Source organism: Ahaetulla prasina, chromosome 1 (genome assembly GCF_028640845.1).
Source record: "Ahaetulla prasina isolate Xishuangbanna chromosome 1, ASM2864084v1, whole genome shotgun sequence".
NCBI lineage: Eukaryota > Metazoa > Chordata > Lepidosauria > Squamata > Colubridae > Ahaetulla > Ahaetulla prasina.
Window position 1 is genome coordinate 28,311,666 of NC_080539.1, and position 20,362 is coordinate 28,332,027.

The window sequence follows — 20,362 nt, forward strand, 5'->3', positions numbered from 1 at the left end:
TTTGTGTTATCAAAATCAACATTTTTCTTCATGAACAACATGGAAAGAACTTAAGATCAAACAAGAAAGCACTAAGTATGCATGAAAAGAAAACTACCAAGATCCACCCATTCTTAGATTGAATGTACGACCAACGAGGTAGTTGATTTTTATTAATAGGTCAAATGCACAGAAAGCTGCCATGTCTTTAATTATTTTGGCCCTTCAACTGCTATTTCCAATTCTAATGCTTTCATTTTTCCTATACTCATGGCAGAGAGCAAGCTCCTCAGTGGTATCATTTTTATTTAATTTTTTTTTTTTTACATTTATATCCCGCCCTTCTCTGAAGACTCAGGGCGGTTTACAAATTTAATTTATATGCTGTCCATCTCATGGTTTGAGGTGACGCCGAGCAGCTTACTTGTAAAAAATAGTTTCACAAGGACCACTGCTGTACAAATTATAGTTCAAAACCTCTAATTTCAGAAGATGTAATTGAATGGTAATAATACAGACTATTAGATATAAATTTGATAACTCACAGGAGGCAGGTCAAAGAACCTATCTGATTCTGCCGAGTCCAAAAAGTCCAAAAGCTCAACCTCAAACAAGACTGTGGAATTGGGAGGAATCAAAGGAGGGCAACCCAAAGTTCCAAAAGCATAATTTGGCTTGAAGAGAAATCTTGCCAACTCTCCTTTTCTCATTGTGAGTAATCCAACTTCCAAACCCCTCAGAGTAATATCTAGGAAAGCAAAACAGAAAATTCTTATTTCCAGAATTTCCCTACTGTATTACTGTTTGTTTTGAACTGATTGCAGAAGAAAGAAGAATCATGCAGAAAATACAGAAATGGCAAAAGTGCATGCGGCAAGCTGGTTTGTTCAGAGTAACAGGAAATAATTCAAGATGTGACAATGGAGATCACGCTGAGGATAAAGAGTTATAATACATTAGATCAGATATCTATGTAAACATTTACTGATTAAACTCAAATTATATTTATATACACTAAGTCATGTATCTTTCACTCACCTTCACCAAGTTTCATGAGTTTGGGGTTTTTCTTGAACCAATTTGTATCAAAGGGTCTGTCCGTGTGTTCTAAATACCCTGAAAATTTCACTGAGAATCAGAGGAGACAAAATAAATGTCATTGAGAAACACTGAACATATTAATTTTATTGGCAAAAATGTCCTTAGGAATAGTTTTGCTATGTTTTCTTTGAAGTTTGTTGATGCTTGGCATTGTATTAAATTCCTTAATCAAAGAACACATTATTGATTATACTTTTTTTCCCTTTGGGAACACAGAATATGGTGTTATACAAAATGCAGAAATATTATAACAAAGACAAAGAACATAAAGACATAAAAAGAGAAAAAACGCCTTTTATACTAATACTCATTATACTTTTCCAAAACTTTACATTCTTGCAAACCATCTTGTTTCTACCATATCCACACACAGTTCATATACTATGTCTTGTTCTTTAAACTTGACACCTTTGTTAATCTCATCAACTCCATTCATCCACAACTTTCTTGATCTTCCCCTTTCTTTATATTTGTTTCGTGATTTCAACCTCTTTGATTCTCTTTATATGACCAAACCACTTCAAAGTACCTGCTACTCTATTTTCATTTACATTCATTCAATACTCATTTATTCTTAACCTTACATCTGCAGCTTTTTCTACACATACTTCATAAGTATTCCATTCCCACTACAGTCATCTTTTGTTTCTTCACATGCTTATTTCCATATATACATCTAGGCAGAAACATGTATATACTGTTATTTTTACTTTATTTCACACATACATTCCTCCTAATGAACTATTCACTAATCAGTACCGTCCTATGAGCATTTGTTCGTAAAATTCTTCATCCATTTTTCCTCCTTTATTGAACATTTTACTAAGGGATACTAATTCATATTTTATTATAGGTTTTTTTTAGTCAGATTTATTAGTTTTGGGGTCATAAGACTACATGAAATGAAATCTACAATTACTGTATAGTATTTTGTTTATCCTTTTTAACTTTATAAGTAACTCAAAGAAGCAAATATATGTAATATTACTTCCTCCTCCTATTTTTCTCACAACAGCAACCGTATGAGGTGGGTTAGGCTAAGAGAGAGTGACTGTCCCAAGTAACTCAGCTGGATTTCATGTCTAAGGCAGGACTAGAACTCACACTCTCCTGATTTCTAGGCTAGCACTTTAACTACCCTACCAAACTGGCTCTCAAACAGCAATCTTTGATACATTATTTTTCAGGTCCATACACTTCACTGCATCATGCAATTGAATGTTTGCTATAGATCATTCTTGGTCCCACCTGATAACACACCATTATCACAAACATTCCTTATATATCTACAAATCTGTAAATAACTAAGAACATATCTTTGCCTACTTTCTACTCAACGTGAAATCATTTACCAAGCATTCTTTTATTGTTCCTGTATGATTTACTTGCCTTGTATATTGTTATCACATTCAATAACAAACTGCAAACACAACGGCTACGAGTGCCACGACTACCAAGGGAATCGCATCCCTGTTCGAGGACCACCTCCGTCCGCGTCGAGTACGGACCACACAAGAAGACCCTGCCCATCACGATAGTCGAAGGGACCCTGCCAAGTCTGTTGGGACTAGACTGGTTCCGTGCATTGGGCATGGGAGTGACTGGCATCTACAGAAGTGACTGTAACCTCAAAGACACACTCATGAACGAGTTCGAAGATGTCTTCAAGGACTGCCTGGGCAAGTACAAGGGGACCCCTATTTCCTTCAACTTAGACCCCCAGGTAGCCCCCATTAGGTTAAAGGCAAGGAGAGTCCCTTTTGCCCTTAAACCTAAGATTGACAAGGAGATAGACAAGCTCATAAATCAGGGGATTCTGGTGCCAGTCGATCACGCAAAGTGGGAGACGCCAATCGTCACCCCAGTGAAACCAGATGGGTCAGTTAGAATCTGCGCTGACTACAAGGCGACGTTAAACAAAGCCTTACAGAAAAGCGCTTACCCGGTTCCCGTGGTGCAACACTTGCTGCACTCGTTGGGGCAAGGGCAAGTCTTTGCAAAGTTAGACTTGGCTCAAGCCTATCAACAACTGCCCGTAGACGCCAACACAGCCGAAGCCCAAACGATTGTGACTCACAGAGGTGCTTTCAAGTGTACCCGATTACAATTTGGGGTGAGTGTGGCACCGGGGCTATTCCAAAATTTAATGGAGCGACTTCTGCAAGGGCTCCCAGGGGTAGTCCCCTACTTCGATGATGTATTGATATCAGCCGAAAATTTAGAAGAATTGGGGGAGCGCTTGAGAAAAGTTCTGGGCATTTTCCGGTCAGCCGGTCTAAAGGTTAAAGTGAACAAATGCCAGATAGGGGTAGAATCCGTAGAGTTCTTGGGCTACAGAATAGACAAGAAGGGAATTCACCCCACTGAAAGCAAGGTCAAGGCAATAAGAAAGGCTCCAGCGCCCAAAAACAAAACAGAGCTACAGGCATTCCTGGGGCTAGTGAATTTTTACGCGGTCTTTTTAAAAAACAAGGCAACCGTTGCCGAGCCGCTGCATAAGCTTCTGGGAAAGAATACTGTTTGGTCTTGGGGAAAGTCGGAAGCTAGGGCTTTCGAAGCAGTAAAAAACCTACTCTCGAGCGATAGCTTACTGATTCAGTATCATAGCTCATTGCCATTATTATTGGTTTGCGATGCCTCCCCTTACGGGGTAGGGGCTGTGCTCAGCCACAGACTCCCAAACGGCACAGAAGCCCCAATAGCCTTCTACTCCAGAACGATGTCCTCGACAGAGAGGAACTATAGCCAGTTGGATAAGGAAGCGCTAGCCATTGTGTCAGGGTAAAAGTTTCACGAATCGTTTTGGTAGAGACTTTGAAATTGTTACAGACCATAGACCTCTGTTAGGATACTGGCTGGCGACCGCCCAACGCCTGTGGCACTTTCGCCACGATTGACCCGATGGACTATCTTCTTAGCCGCCTATTCCTACAAACTGCAGCATCGACCGGAAAAGAGTTGGGGCATGCGGACGCTTAAGCAGATGCCCACTACCAGGGCGATCGAAGACCCCACTCGGGACGCCCATCCTGCTAATTGACTCTCTGGACTCTGGCCCAGTCACATCTAAGGAGGTGGCTCGGGCATCATACCGACATTATTTTGAGGACTGTACTCGGTTGGGTACAAGAGGGTGGCCCGCTGCGCCGGGCGGCGTTTTAAAGAATTTGTAAAAACGTGGGAACTGTCGGCTCAAGGGGGGTGCCTGCTATGGGGGGATAGAGTGGTGATCCCAGAGAAATTAAGGAAAAGGGTGTTGGACCTCCTGCACGAGGGTCACCCAGGGATCGTTAGGATGAAGGGTCTAGCGAGAAGCTATGTGTGGTGGCCCTTAATGGACTCAGAAATCGCTGAAAGGGTAGGGAAATGCCAGGCCTGCCAAGAGTCCAGACCTCTACCCCAACGGCCCCGGTTCGGGAATGGGAAAGACCCCAAGGGCCCTGGTCGAGAATCCACATTGATTTTGCGGCCCTTCCACGGCCAAACCTTCCTGGTAGTAGTCGATGCCTACTCCAAATGGCTGGAAATCATTCTCATGAGATCCATGACAGCCGAGCCGTGATCTCAGTCCCACGGCACCTATTTGCAACACATGGGTTGCCCGACACGTGGTTTCCGATAACGGCCCGCAATTCACGGCAACACAGTTTGAGGAATACTTGGCAGAAGAGGGCATCCGGCATGCCCTCTCGGCGCCTTTCCACCCTGCGACGAATGGCCTTGCAGGCGTTTCGTCCGAGCGCGAAGAGGCATTGTCCAGACTCAAGCCAGGCGACTGGCAATCAAAATAGATATTTTCCTAGCTGTCCAACACGAACCCCTGTGCCACCACCGGCAGAAGCCCTGCCGAATTTAATGCGTTGAAATACGAGCAGAAAAGGGGCTGCCACAAAGAAGAAGCCAAGCTATTCTCCAAAGTAGGGGTCTCCCACCTTGGCAACTTTAAGACTTGTGGACTTCAGTTCCCAGAGTTCTTCAGCCAGCTTTCCTGACTGAGGAACTCTGGAAGTTGAAGTCCACAAGTCTTAAAGTTGCCAAGGTTGGAGACCCCTGCTCCAAAGCACCTGAGCGCAGGACAAGAAGCAATGGGTGGAAACTAATCAAGGAGAGAAGCAACTTAGAACTAAGGAGAAATTTCCTGACAGTTAGAACAATTAATCAGTGGAACAACTTGCCTCCAGAAATTATGCTCCAACACTGGAAGTTTTTAAGAAGAGATTGGATAACTATTTGTCTGAAATGGCATAGGGTTTCCTGCCTAAGCAGGGGATTAGACTAGAAGATCTCCAAGGTCCCTTCCAACTCTGTTATTCAATTCTAGAAAAGTGCAAGATGAAACTATATGAAGAGTGAAGAGCTGAGGGCTTTATATCATCTTTGTAAACTTCAGGGAAGAGCATAATACTCTCATCTTTCTTTGATCTTGGATATGTAGTTTAATGATTTTGCATGCAAAACACTCTTAACTAGGTTAGTTACACACCCAAGGTGCAACGTGTAAAACACAAACTTAGTTGTTTGTGGCTTAATGTGTTCAATTAGTTTATGGCACAACTATTAACTGGGTTGTGAATAGAATAACATTTAGACTTATATATCGCTTTACAGCCCTCTCTAAGCGGTTTTCAGAGTCAGCATATTGCCCCCAACAATCTGAGTCCTCATCTTACCAACTTCAGAAGGATGGAAGCAGGGGTGAAATGCTCCCGGATCGGGCCGGATCGCGCAATCCGGTAGTGATCGTCCTGGTTGGTTCGGCAATCCGGTAGCAATCACAGAGCGAAGCTCCGCCCACCCACCTGGGTGTCGTTACTTCCTGATTTTAACCAGGAAGTAACATTTTACCTTCTGCACATGCACAGATTTTGCGCATGCGCAGAAGATCCGCTGGTGAAGAAGCGCTGCCCCTCTCAGTGCCTCTCAGCTGGGGGGGAGAGGGATAAGTGTGCGAGACTACTCAGAGGGACATTGCGAGGCTCGCTCGCCTTTTGGGTCTGGCGCGCTTGGCTTCCATGCAGCCTTTGGGTAACTGCCGCCCACTTGCCTTCCCTGCTGCCTGCATACAGCCCATGACGGGGGACGTGCCACTTCCGGGCCAGGCTACCTATCCTCCCAGAGGACTTTCTTCCTTCTCCTGCAGCAGCCGCTGGAGCAGAAACTGCTGCTCTGCTGGGGTGCGCATGGGCAACCCCAGGAGGGCAGGCAGATGTAAGGCTGATGCTGGCAGTTAGGAAGGGAGACCTGCTGCGCTCAGCCAAAGAAGAACCGCCTTGGGGGAACTGGCGAGCCTCACTTGGCTTCCACAGGGCGTTTGGGTGACTACTGCCTGCTTGCCTTCCCCTCCACTTCAGGTCCCGCTGCCTGCATCCATCCAATGACGGGGAACGCGCCCAGTGCACCCCTCCACACTACTCCCCGACTCCACCCCCCGCCATGCAACCGGTGCACAGCCCCAGCTACACCTCATCAGGACTAGCAAGCCTTAATTAATCCTGTGCTGCCTGGGCTATCGAGTTCTGATTACTCCTGGGCAAGCCGCCCTGAGCAGCCTGGGTTGCTCCCGATCAGGCTTGGGGCCTCTGACCAGGCGTGGAAGCGGCCAGTGCCGACCTGAGCGCCTGCTGTTTCCTGTCCGCCTCTCAGCTGAGAGGTGGTAGGGAGCAGGCAGCAACGAGGAGATCTGAGGTCTCAGCAGCGGTCCCAGAAGCAGCGAGCAGGAGTGGGAGCCACCAGCGAGCGACAGGATGCAGGGCTAGTAAGAAGTGGAGCCAGGGTGAGGCTTCCTGGGTGGCTGGAATGTGGGGCGGTTAGCTCCATCAGCTGCCATCCCCGCCAGAATGAGAGCCCCCACGCAGCGGGGCTGACGAGAGAGAGAAGAAGGAAAGAGAAAGAAAGGAAGGAAAAGGGAGAGAGAGAGAGAGAGAGAGAGAGAGAGAGAGAGAGAGAGAGAAGAAAGAGTGATGTGAGTGATGTCATGTTGGTCCCGCCCACCCAGTCACATACCCCAAACCACGTCCACCAAGCCACGCCCACTGGACCTCTGGCAAAAAAATTTAGATTTCACCCCTGGATGGCAGGCTGAGTCAACCTGGAACCGGTCCGAATCCAACTGAAGTGAGCAGTGAGTTAGCCCTGCAGTACTGCATTCTAACCACTTCACCACCATGGCTCTTTAATGCAGCCAGTGTCACCTCTGTCTCTTCACAGTTTACATGTTTACTTGCACATTAGCACATGGCATATATTGCGTCTTTGCTCACTTGTGCTGCATAGGCTTAAAATTATTCACATTTTGGTGTGAATAGGAAGAGAAGATTGTTGTGCAGGATATAATTTTAAATTTCTAGATGTAGTTTGTAATTCATTCCCCTATTCTATGAATGCTACTTACCCGCTTGTACCTCTCCTTGGCATCCATGAAACGTGTTTGACGGAAGAGGTAATTACCAAATTCACGTTCTGTTTCTGCTACCTTTATAATTTTCTCCAGTGGAAATCTATCCTGTTGCTCCTATGCAGAGAAGCAACAACCTAGTTAGAGAAACTAGTCCCAATAGTTATACGTTTAAGCTAAAATGGTTATGCTGGAAACCTACACAAGTTAGTTCTTTAAAGCCCTAAATGACTTAAGACTGCCACTCCTACTACAAATCTGCCCAATTTTTAGGGACCTTTTTAATTATTTCCCATTACCAGAAGCTCAGTGATATTGTGGACATAGGAGAGGATCTTGTCCAGACTATGGAATGCTCCTACCAAGCAAGATATATGCCCATTCTTTCAACATTTAGGAAAATACAAATATATATATATATATATATATATATATATATATATATATATATATATATATATATATATATATATATATATATATATATATATATATATATATATATATATATATATATATATATATATATATATATATATATATATATATATATATATATATATATATATATATATATATATATGTATGTATTTATGACAAATAAAATAAAATAAAATAAAATATATATATATATATATATATATATATATATATATATATATATATATATATATATATATATATATATATATATATATATATATATATATATATATATATATATATATATATATATATATATATATATATGTATGTATGTATGTATGTATGTATGTATGTATGTATTTATGACAAATAAAATAAAATAAAATAAAAATAAATAAATAAATATGTTGTTTCAAATAGATTTTGAGCCTTTCTCTTTCATAATCAATATGGCTTCTTTCTTTTTCTGCTTTATAGCACAAAATAAAGTGGGCCAGGTCAGTTAGAGAACTGTTTTGTCTGAAAAACAGCACTTTAAGACTGGATAGAGCTGGTTGATCCTTTGTAACTCTGTTATGGATTGTATACTCTAAGAACCGATATGACAGAAAGCATGAATTGATATTTAGATTTTTTTTGGAGAGTCAAGTATGGTATAGTGTGGTATAGTATGTAGTTAAAATCCCAGGCTAGAAACCAGGAGACTGATTTCTAGTCCCACCTAAAGCACAAAGCCAGCAAGGTGACCTCGGATCAGCCCTAAGAAGGAGGCAATGGCAAACCACTTTTGAAACCTTGCCAAGAAAATTGTAGACTGGTCCAAGCAGTCATCAGGAGTCTCCAATTGACTCAAAGGCACACACACAAAAGTTGGTGTGGGTATGTCTGATAGCAGGAATTTTTAGTGATTGTTGCATGTCATTTTAAAAAATGTAATGGAACATCCAGAAATAAATTTAGGAAAATACAAATATATATATATATATATTTGACACTGTGAAGATGTGGCACGACCACGACCACGAAGCTCACCAGCTCAAATCCCCTGCAACGCAGACTAATCTGAGCACAACCAAGCCCCCACCCAAACAGGATACACCCCAGCCAATCAGAGCACAAAAACTCCTCCAATCAGAACACAGCCAAGCTCCCACCCAATCAGTTCAAACCCCACTAGCAGTTAAAAGGAAGAAACAGCTGCAATCACACTTTGCTCCCAGAAGCACAAGCTGAAGCCTGAAGATGACGAATGAGACTTCGAAGCCGCCAAGACACTTCCAATTTTACGTGGGAGAAAACCCGAATAACCAAAGACCTACATACAAACACCTCACGAAACCTCAGAAAATATATATATATATATATATGTACAGATAGAAATTAATGAATACCTCATCCTTTTAGTTATATTTGCATAATGAGAGTGCTAAGTATTAGCTTGCAGTTTTTTACAATCTTGGTGAAATATTTACTTACTGCATTCATTATGGTCTTATTTGAAACTCTAGAATAGAAATATTAATTTGGGGCATTTTAATTTAAATAACAGTAAGAACTAGTACTTTCTAGAAAATCCAGTGTATCTAGCCTTTCAGATTTGTACAACTTGCTAAAATGGGTAACAATGGAGGAAAAAAAAGATTGAAAAGCAGAAAGAGGGAAAAAAGTGGCCCTTTGAAATCGATTGCCTGGCAGGCTTCCCAGAAGCAGCCTAGAGGCAAAGTGAGATGTTTGTTCCAAGCAATAGATTCTGAGCATCATTTCCTAGAATGCCAGTGGAACTCCTCCATGGGCCACAAACAATGCATCACAAGGAAGTTATTCTGCAGAAACCCACTGAAAACAATGGAAATATAGTGTTCATTTCAACTGAGCTCTTGTAATTTTGGACTAAACTCTTCTCCTTTTGTACTTAACTATCCTTAAACAGTGGAAAGTATAGATTTCATTGAGGGCTGCATCAGGGTTGTGTTTGTCCTCAGGGAAATGGGTGGGTGTGGCTGGGGCCAGCTCGACATCACTCGTGTCAGTTCGATGTCACTTGTTTTAGGCCGCAACAGTCTACTACAGCCCTCTGCCAACGGAAACAAAGCTCGGAGGGGCGCACAAGCTCTGTTTTGCTGGCAGAGGAAATGTGGGCCAGTCCTTTGTTGTTTCCAGGGTGCCCCCGCAGGCCAGATCTAAGCACCCTACAGGCGGGATCTGGGTCACGGGCCTTGAGTTTGACACCCAGCCTTAGAACAACTGTAATGGGGAAACACTGGAATCACATGAGAATTTGGTTTCATTTTTCTAATGTCCCAGATATTAGGAAAACTTGTCCTTACAGAAGTCAGAAAAATCATGTCTACTTTCTTCTGGGGTTTCAGTTACACCACTAAATAAAGATAGACTCACTTAATGAACCTAATTGGGAGTGCCAACTCTGCTGCTAAGTGAAGTAGTCACTAAGTGGAAAATCATGTGACTGCAACTGTACCTTCCAGCTGGAAAGAAAGAAAACTACTCAGTTTCACATCTTTGACTTTTGTTTGCCTCCTAACCAGTCCCCCATCTTTTAGAATGGTCAGGTACCTGCTTACTGTCTTGTACACATTGAAAGCAATGTGATCATGCCACAGTTCAGGGCTGAGAGCCACAGGCATGCAACACAGGTTAGTCTCTTGTAATCTCTTCCTCTCCTCCAACAGCAGCCATACCTGGAAGGACTTTACGGAGCAGACGCTTCCATACCATCATCTTTACATCCTCTTGGTGGAAGTCAGGCTTGAAACAAACCGCACTGTACATGCCTTCAGCTGGGTGCTGATAGGGAAGTTCAGACCTGGATACGTATTAATTTCCATTACTATTTTTCCCAATCTCAAATACTTCATAAATCTTTTAAAATATTCAATTCGTATCTTAATTGATGGGACTGAAAATTCTGACCAAGAACTCAGAACATAAAAACAACTACTTTATCCTTCTGCAGGAAGGTGTATATGTATGAACATTGTGGCAGTATATACTGTATAATTTTGAAGGCAGAAAGCACATATCTCAAGAATCCCATTTAGAAGATCTGGGAAATATCTCTCTAGTCTTGAAGCCTAGAGATTACTTCATAAAATCACTCTGTCTGAAAGCCCATATGCTCTGAAATTAATGAGTTTGGGGTTGGAAATTAATAATATTAAGGCTTCTTCAAATTCTCATAATTTCACAGCCATCAGCTTTGCAGGAGCTTGCAATCCATTGCATATCTGTCTCATTAAATTTTGGTGAACATGGCAGCACTTACTTTTTGAGTAAATACGCTTCAGCACATTGGAATTGCTGAAACGTGTCTCAGTCTGCTGAGAATGTGGAATATTGTACACATATTTTGCTTTTAAAAAAGCATGGATTCTGTTACCGTGCTTCTTAATAAGAATTTCGAAAAAGCTAACAAATGCATTTGCTCAACTCTTCCTTGACACTTTTTCTATAAAGGCATTTATTTTCTTTACAACACATCTTAGAATGACAGTGTTTTGTTTCTCTTTCATACACTCTTATTTTACATACCTGGAGGGAAGAGATCCATATTTCTGTAAAGAGACAGATGTAGACAGATTTAGTGCACTTGTGCTATTTAAATGTATACTGAAGACTGTGAGGAGAGGAGGAAGATGGGAGAAAATGAATGGGACTATTGAGTTCTCTGAGCAGTTGGGATCCATATTTACTCCTGTAAACTTTGGAATTCTTGCATACTTACTGTATACATTCCTTAACTGCAACAGAACTACAGGCCCTTATTTGCATGTACCCTTCAAAATCTAGGCCAAGGATCTCCAACCTTGGCAACTTTAAGCCTGGAGGACTTCAACTCCCAGAATTCCCAAGCCAGCAAAGAAGGTTACAAATAGTGATAATGTGACTACAACACTGCAACTGTTGTAATAACAAGTTGGATGCCAAGAGCTTGAATTGCCATCATGCAATGCCATGATGGCTGCAACTTCAAGGTCTGGTCACGAGTCTCCCTGTTCTGCTGTAATTGAATGGTCACTGAATGAGTATTTGTAACCCAAGGAGTAATTGCAAATGCCCATTTGGGGCATTTGATCACTCAACAGCAGTAGCAAAGCTAATAAACATCAAGGATTATCTGTGATTTATTATTTATTTCCCATTAATCTGTTTCCCTCCAGCTACATTCCATATAGCTAAATGGAAAAGAAAAAACACAAGATTTGAGACTATCTATGAAAGACTGAGTGGGATTTTTGTATCCTAGCTAGAAATAGGGGATAATTTTGTTTGGCTCATTTCTTTGTGTTATCAAAATCAACATTTTCTTCATGAACAACATGGAAAGAACTTAAGATCAAACAAGAAAGCACTAAGTATGCATGAAAAGAAAACTACCAAGATCCACCCATTCTTAGATTGAATGTACGACCAACGAGGTAGTTGATTTTATTAATAGGTCAAATGCACAGAAAGCTGCCATGTCTTTAATTATCTTGGCCCTTCATAGATAGTCCTTGACTTACGACCACTATTAACCCCAAAATTTATGTTGCTAAGTTAGAAATTTGTTAAGTGAGTTTTGCCCCATTTTATCACATTTCTTGTCACATTTGTTAAATGAATCACTGCCGTTGTTAAGTTAGTAACACGATTGCTAAATGAATCTGACTTTGCTTGTCAGAAGGTTGCAAAAGGTGATCACATGACCCTGGGATACTACAACCGTCATAAATATGGCAGTTGCCAAGTATCTGAATTTTGATCATGTGACCACGGGGATGTTGCAATCGTCGTAAGTATGAAAAATGGTCATAAGTTAATTTTACAGTGCTGTTGTAACTTTGAATGGTCATTAAATGAACTCTTGTAAATTGAGGACTATCTGTACTGTAATCTGAAGATTTAGTCTTCTAATAGACGACGCTAATTTTCGATATGGCTAGGCGTTTACGCTCCAACACATTGCGAGATAATTTTGGCCTCTTGATAGGTCTAAATGCTAATTCTAAACCTCTCTAGGTTCCTCAGATTCCAGTATGTCTCTTTCGGCCTGCTTCTTACTTCTGAGTAGGGTCTTTAGCAATTTTATTTTCTGCTGCTGACAGCATATTTTAGCATGTCCCTAGTTATTTACAGCAAGCAGATAAACAACCATACCTGTATAAAATCCAGCTGGTCTTCATTGTTGAATTTCTCCAGGGAGCTCTCTAGCTCCTTTAGCTTCTGAAGGGTGTCTGCTCTCTGCCTCACCTGAACCTCAATAGAGGCAATGATACGGGTTGTTTTCCTTTCTATCTGCCCCAGGAATCTGGCCTTCTCTTCATCGATGTATCTATGCAGATCCTGGAACTGCTTTCTGACTACCCACTTGAAGACATCAGATTCATTCTGTATGGGACGAAATATCACCAAGTATCACCAGAACAGTGCAAGACTTAGTTTGAGTTGGGCCCATGTGGGGTTGGAGTGGGCATTATTATAATACTAAAATGTGAGAAATCTGATGACCATCTCAATGTAATATCTAATGCTGTCAGCCACTCCTGCCTTACAATCTTAGCTCAGGAGTCAATTGCTTTGCACCTATCAGTTATGATAACTCTAATGGGCAGAAATATGACAAAATCAGTCGTTCACGTCAAACTAGTGTGAGATACGTTGATCCTGAGATAAGTTCAATTTGCACACTAAAGAATTTGATATAGTATTATTTCCCTCTTTTACATACCTGTTACCTACCTGTCCAATATTCCTCCTCCCCTCAACAATTATTAATTGGATTATGGAACTAGATTGGATTTGTAATTCCTTACAGGAACAATTTGGGCTCCTTTTTCCACGCAACCTAAACTGCTTAGCTTATGCTACACAGTTTCCATTAGAAAGGGACACAAGGACCAATGAGCTAATATTTTGGCCAGAAAAGACTGGATGCGAACACAATCTAGTTTTTTCCTATTTCTGAATACTCTGTTATTGAGTCCAAATGTTGCAGTATAAAACCATAATGTGGCTGGTTAATTTTTGACCTAGCATATTTTGGGAACTCAACTATTATTTTTAACACATCATTTATGGGTTGGTGAATTATGCAAACGGTGATTTATTAAACAAGCTATTATTGAATTAGTCACAGCTTGGCATAATGTGTTTCCAGTCTACAAATCTGGAGTTGCCTGCTAAGCTGAATTAATGATGAGTAACTTGTGATAGAAATGAATGAAAGAGGTAGACTGTATGTACAGGTAGTCCTCAATTTCCAACCCTAATGGAGCCTGCCCATGACAGTCGTAAAGTGGGTCACCCATGTGGTTGAACCAATTTTACGAACTTTTTTGCAGTGATCGTTAAGCGAATGCTGCAGTTGTAAAATGAGTGTTGCAGTCAAAAAGTGAATGCTATGGTCATAAATTGAACCCATTGTTTGCTATGGGCTGTTTTTGCCAAAAACTGGTAAGGTTTTTGGGGAAAACATTGTAAAATGTCATGTGACTGCAAGACGCTGCAAATGGCCATAAATGCGGGCTGCTTGCTGAGCACCTGGTCATGTGACCATGGGGAACCGGGAACTTTGGAACTGGGTTGTTCCAGCTTTGGAGAGGGTCTGTTAAGACCTATATTAGAAGAATTCTCATTCATCAGTGAAAGGCAACACAATAGCACATCTGACTATAAGCAAAAAAAGAGACAGAAACCATTACTAAATACAGTAGTCACTTTCATAGAGGTGGGAACAAGAAACATGCAAAAACATTTGAGTATTGTTTCTAAATATAGTGTTCCTAAATATTGACTTCTTTACTTCAATACAGATTACTTATCAGAATTTCTTGGAATTATGTGAGGGCATAATCATTTCAAATATTGATGAATCAGGAGGGACTGTCTCACCAGAGCCATCTCGGATTATTTCTTTCAACACTCCTCTGTCACCAGTAATATTCTGCATACGGTGACTCAACCACTGGTAAGACTTAGAACAATGAACATAAGAATATGCCAAGCATAGTATTAATCTCTTGCAAAACCAAATCCATCCTGAAAGAGCTTTGCATGACTGTTAGCCTTTAATGAACTTACCAATAAAGTGAACTTGATAAAATACTTGCTAAATATTTTACCTATGGATAAACTGTTTGAAGGTACATAAAATATCAGAATACACTGCAGATACTGATTGTTTAGTGTATTTATTACTATATAATCCCTCTTTTCTTGAATTGGAATTGAGGTTTATAACCCTTTTGATTGATGCAACAGACTGCTTTCAGAGTTTTTTTAGTTAAATTCCTATTAATTTAATCTCTAATTAGTGGTGATTAAACCTATTTTACTTATTGAGCCAATCATTGAAAATTTTTTATCATTGCTATACTGTATATTTTGCACTTGGCTTAAATAGTAAATTACAATAAAACTACTTATTTAAATTATCAAGAAGCATAACCAAAAAGTTGAGCTTACATATTTTGATATAAAGCACATTCACTTGGATTTGGGTGAAGGAAGGAGAAACATTGGCCAACTCATATATTAGCTTTAATGTCATTAGTTCAGTTTTTGCTTAGGAGGCAAAGAGTCCACTAACTATGGTTTTTAAATTTTGATTATGAATCAGTACTACAGTATTTGGGACATTTTAATATGTGGAAAAACCCATGCATTCTGAAGAGTCCCAGAAACCAATAGATATATGGTGTGAGACAGTCAAATAAAATAATTTCGAGCAAAGAAGGGTCAGCAAAACATTTTGAGTTCCCCCAAAATGATATGACTTGAGATAAATCTACCAGTTTTAGGCCACAAAAACAACAACAACAAAAAATGCTTCAAGGCCAGCTAGCAAGTTGTATATAGCAGGGGTCTCCAACCTTGGCAACTTTAAGCCTGGAGGACTTCAACTCCCAGAATTCCCCAGCTAGCAGAGCTGGTTGGGGATTTCTGGGAATTAAAGTCCTCCAGGCTTAAAGTTGCCAAGGTTGGAGACCCCTGCTATATAGATATAGTAGCCTGACACGAAGCAACACCGAGAGCTATCGGGATCCATTTTCCCAATCACTTTTAGTGGACCTCCATCCCCGTCAAAGCAGAACTAAATGGTCAGCATAAGCCGCCCTTCTTCCTTCGCGACTTCATCGAAAGGCGCGAGGCGCGCCAGCCGTGAAGAAAAGGCCGGAGGAAGACCCCAAGAAACCTCTTCCTTCGGCTCACCCCGATATCTCCCACCCCGGTGCCGCCTTCTCCCGAAGGACTCAGGGCGGTGTACAGCCTAGTAAAATACAATGTATAAACATTAAAAGAAATTAAAAGAAATATTATAACATGGCCAAAATTTTTAAAACCATTTAAAATCATAAGACATAAATACCCCAATAAAATATCAGAATACACTGCAGATACTGATTGTTTAGTGTATTTATTACTATATAATCCCTCTTTTCTTGAATTGGAATTGAGGTTTATAACCCTTTTGATTGATGCAACAGACTGCTTTCAGAGTTTTTTTAGTTAAATTCCTATTAATTTAATCTCTAATTAGTGGTGATTAAACCTATTTTACTTATTGAGCCAATCATTGAAAAATTTTTATCATTGCCATACTGTATATTTTGCACTTGGTTTAAATAGTAAATTACAATAAAACTACTTATTTATATTATCAAGAAGCATAACCAAAAAGTTGAGCTTACATATTTTGATATAAAGCACATTCACTTGGATTTGGGTGAAGGAAGGAGAAACATTGGCCAACTCATATATTAGCTTTAATGTCATTAGTTCAGTTTTTGCTTAGGAGGCAAAGAGTCCACTAACTATGGTTTTTAAATTTTGATTATGAATCAGTACTACAGTATTTGGGACATTTTAATATGTGGAAAAACCCATGCATTCTGAACTAGCTGCAGCCTCCGGGTGCACTTCAAGGCAGCCCCATGTAGAGAGCATTGCAATAGTCCAAGCGGAAGTGACAAGGGCATGAGTGACCGTGCATAAGGCATCCCGGTCAAGAAAGGCGCAACTGGCGCACCAAGCGTGCTGGTGGAAGGCCCTCCTGGAGCGGCCGCCAAATGATCGTCAACGACAGCCGCCCATCCAGGAGGACACCCAAGTTGCGCACCCTCTCCGTTGGGGCCAATAACTCGCCCCACAGCCAGCTGCAGCTGCACAGCCACTCCGTCTTGGAGGATTGAGCTTGAGTCTGTTTCTCCCCATCCAGACCCGTACGGCCTCCAGGCACCGGGACAGCACTTCGACAGCTTCATTGGGGTGGTCCGGGGTGGAAAAGTACAGCTGAGTATCATTAGCGTACAGATGATAACTCACCCCGAAACCACTGATGACCTCACCCAGCGGCTTCATGTAGATGTTGAACAGAAGGGGCGAGAGAATCGACCCCTGAGGCACCCCACAAGTAAGGTGCCTCGCGGTCGACCTCTGCCCCCTGTCAACACCGTCTGCGAGCGGTCGGAGAGATAGGAGGAGGACCACCGATAGCGGTGCCTCCACTCCCAACCCTCCAACCAGTGCAGCAAGATACCATGGTCGATGGTATCAAAAGCCGCTGAGAGATCTAATAGGACCAGGGCAGAGGAACAACCCCTATCCCTGGCCCTCCAAAGGTCATCCACCAACGCGACCAAAGCTGTCTCCGTACGGTGACCGGTCCAGAAGCCAGACTGGAACGGGTCTAGATAGACAGCTTCATCCAGGTACCGGGAAGCTGCCATGCAACCGGTGCACAGCCCCAGCTACACCTCATCAGGACTAGCAAGCCTTAATTAATCCTGTGCTGCCTGGGCTATCGAGTTCTGATTACTCCTGGGCAAGCCGCCCTGAGCAGCCTGGGTTGCTCCCGATCAGGCTTGGGGCCTCTGACCAGGCGTGGAAGCGGCCAGTGCCGACCTGAGCGCCTGCTGTTTCCTGTCCGCCTCTCAGCTGAGAGGTGGTAGGGAGCAGGCAGCAACGAGGAGATCTGAGGTCTCAGCAGCGGTCCCAGAAGCAGCGAGCAGGAGTGGGAGCCACCAGCGAGCGACAGGATGCAGGGCTAGTAAGAAGTGGAGCGGTGGAGGGTGAGGCTTCCTGGGTGGCTGGAATGTGGGGCGGTTAGCTCCATCAGCTGCCATCCCCGCCAGAATGAGAGCCCCCACGCAGCGGGGCTGACGAGAGAGAGAAGAAGGAAAGAGAAAGAAAGGAAGGAAAAGGGAGAGAGAGAGAGAGAGAGAGAGAGAAGAAAGAGAAAGGAAAAGAGTGAGAAAGAGAAGAAAGAGTGATGTGAGTGATGTCATGTTGGTCCCGCCCACCCAGTCACACACCCCAAGCCACGCCCACCAAGCCACGCCCACTGGACCTCTGGCAAAAAAATTTAGATTTCACCCCTGGATGGAAGGCTGAGTCAACCTGGAACCGGTCCGAATCCAACTGAAGTGAGCAGTGAGTTAGCCCTGCAGTACTGCATTCTAACCACTTCACCACCATGGCTCTTTAATGCAGCCAGTGTCACCTCTGTCTCTTGACATTTTACATGTTTACTTCCACATTAGCACATGGCATATATTCCGTCTTTGCTTTCTTGTGCTTGTGAAAATAACCTTGGAAGAGTTTTTTCAAACTCCAAAGGTTGTGTTTTGTATTCTCAGCTTCAGTGAGGCTAATATCTCAAATATTAATATTAATATTAATAATTATATATTTATTAATTTATAATTATTAATTATTAATAATTGATTATTAATTATAATTATTACTTAATTAATTATTAAATAATAATTATATAATATATATTAATATAACTAATAATATTAATATTAATATTAAAAAATGGTCTCTTCTCAAAGTCCCCAAAGCTTTAACCAAAAACTGTCTACTATTGACCTCACCCTTTTCCTAAGAGGTCTATAAGGGCATAAGAGCACAAACGTGCCTACCGTTCCTGTCCTTCTGTTTCCTTTCATTATATACAATTTATATAGTTATTACATGCTTATACTCAGATATATGCTTATAAGTTGTATAGTTGCTTCATGCTTATGCTTATGTATGTATGTATTTATGACAAATAAAATAAAATAAAATAAAAATAAATAAATAAATATGTTGTTTCAAATAGATTTTGAGCCTTTCTCTTTCATAATCAATATGGCTTCTTTCTTTTTCTGCTTTATAGCACAAAATAAAGTGGGCCAGGTCAGTTAGAGAACTGTTTTGTCTGAAAAACAGCACTTTGAGACTGGATAGAGCTGGTTGATCCTTTATAACTCTGTTATGGATTGTATACTCTAAGAACCGATATGACAGAAAGCATGAATTGATATTTAGATTGTTTTGGAGAGTCAAGTGTGGTATAGTGTGGTATAGTATGTAGTTAAAATCCCAGGCTAGAAACCAGGAGACTGATTTCTAGTCCCACCTAAAGCACAAAGCCAGCAAGGTGACCTCGGATCAGCCCTAAGAAGGAGGCAATGGCAAACCACTTTTGAAACCTTGCCAAGAAAATTGTAGACTGGTCCAAGCAGTCATCAGGAGTCTCCAATTGACTCAAAGGCACACACACAAAAGTTGGTGTGGGTATGTCTGATAGCAGGAATTTTTAGTGATTGTTGCATGTCATTTTAAAAAATGTAATGGAACATCCAGAAATAAATTTAGGGAAAATTGTGAAATTTTCAAATAAATGTGCATAAGGGAAAAGTTGGTTGGAATAAAGTAGATTTAGCTAAACTTACCCTTTTTGTTACCTGATACTTTTACTTTGTTTATAGTCTTACACCTGTTTTGCACCTTCTTATCTTGAAAGGGAGCAGCATGATGGGAATGTATGTATGTTCACAATATAGAAAACCCAGAAGAGGGCCTTAAAACAACTTGTAATGAAATTCTGTAACTTCTAATTTTGTATTGCAAAATATGAATGTATATTTCTACAGTAAAAAGTTGTAAAATCAATTTATTCAGTATAAAAGATTAAAATACAGTATTGGCTTTTAAACCACTAAAAGCAAATAGAAACCATTAATAGCAAAGAGAAGAGGTGAGACATAATAAGCAAGTGCTAAAATTGAAAAAAATCTTCACAGCAAACAAATTTAATGTATTAATATGTACAGATAGAAATTAATGAATACCTCATCCTTTTAGTTATATTTGCATAATGAGAGTGCTAAGTATTAGCTTGCAGTTTTTTACAATCTTGGTGAAATATTTACTTACTGCATTCATTATGGTCTTATTTGAAACTCTAGAATAGAAATATTAATTTGGGCATTTTAATTTAAATAACAGTAAGAACTAGTACTTTCTAGAAAATCCAGTGTATCTAGCCTTTCAGATTTGTACAACTTGCTAAAATGGGTAACAATGGAGGAAAAAAAAGATTGAAAAGCAGAAAGAGGGAAAAAAGTGGCCCTTTGAAATCGATTGCCTGGCAGGCTTCCCAGAAGCAGCCTAGAGGCAAAGTGAGATGTT

The 20,362-nt window shown here is 41.0% G+C and overlaps 1 protein-coding gene across 1 annotated transcript in view; it reads right to left on the minus strand.

Moving 5' to 3' along the window:
• FKBP6 (FKBP prolyl isomerase family member 6 (inactive)) overlaps window positions 1-20,116 on the minus strand; it is a 35,605-nt gene extending 15,489 nt beyond the window's left edge. The window contains exons 1-5 of the mRNA XM_058164288.1: window positions 20,108-20,116; window positions 17,778-17,945; window positions 14,761-14,873; window positions 1,018-1,109; window positions 525-727 (exon numbers count right to left, since the gene is read on the minus strand). Of these exons, the coding sequence (XP_058020271.1) occupies window positions 525-727; window positions 1,018-1,109; window positions 14,761-14,873; window positions 17,778-17,945; window positions 20,108-20,116 (585 nt within the window). The remainder of the gene's footprint in view (window positions 1-524; window positions 728-1,017; window positions 1,110-14,760; window positions 14,874-17,777; window positions 17,946-20,107) is intronic.
• Window positions 20,117-20,362: the final 246 nt, after the last annotated feature.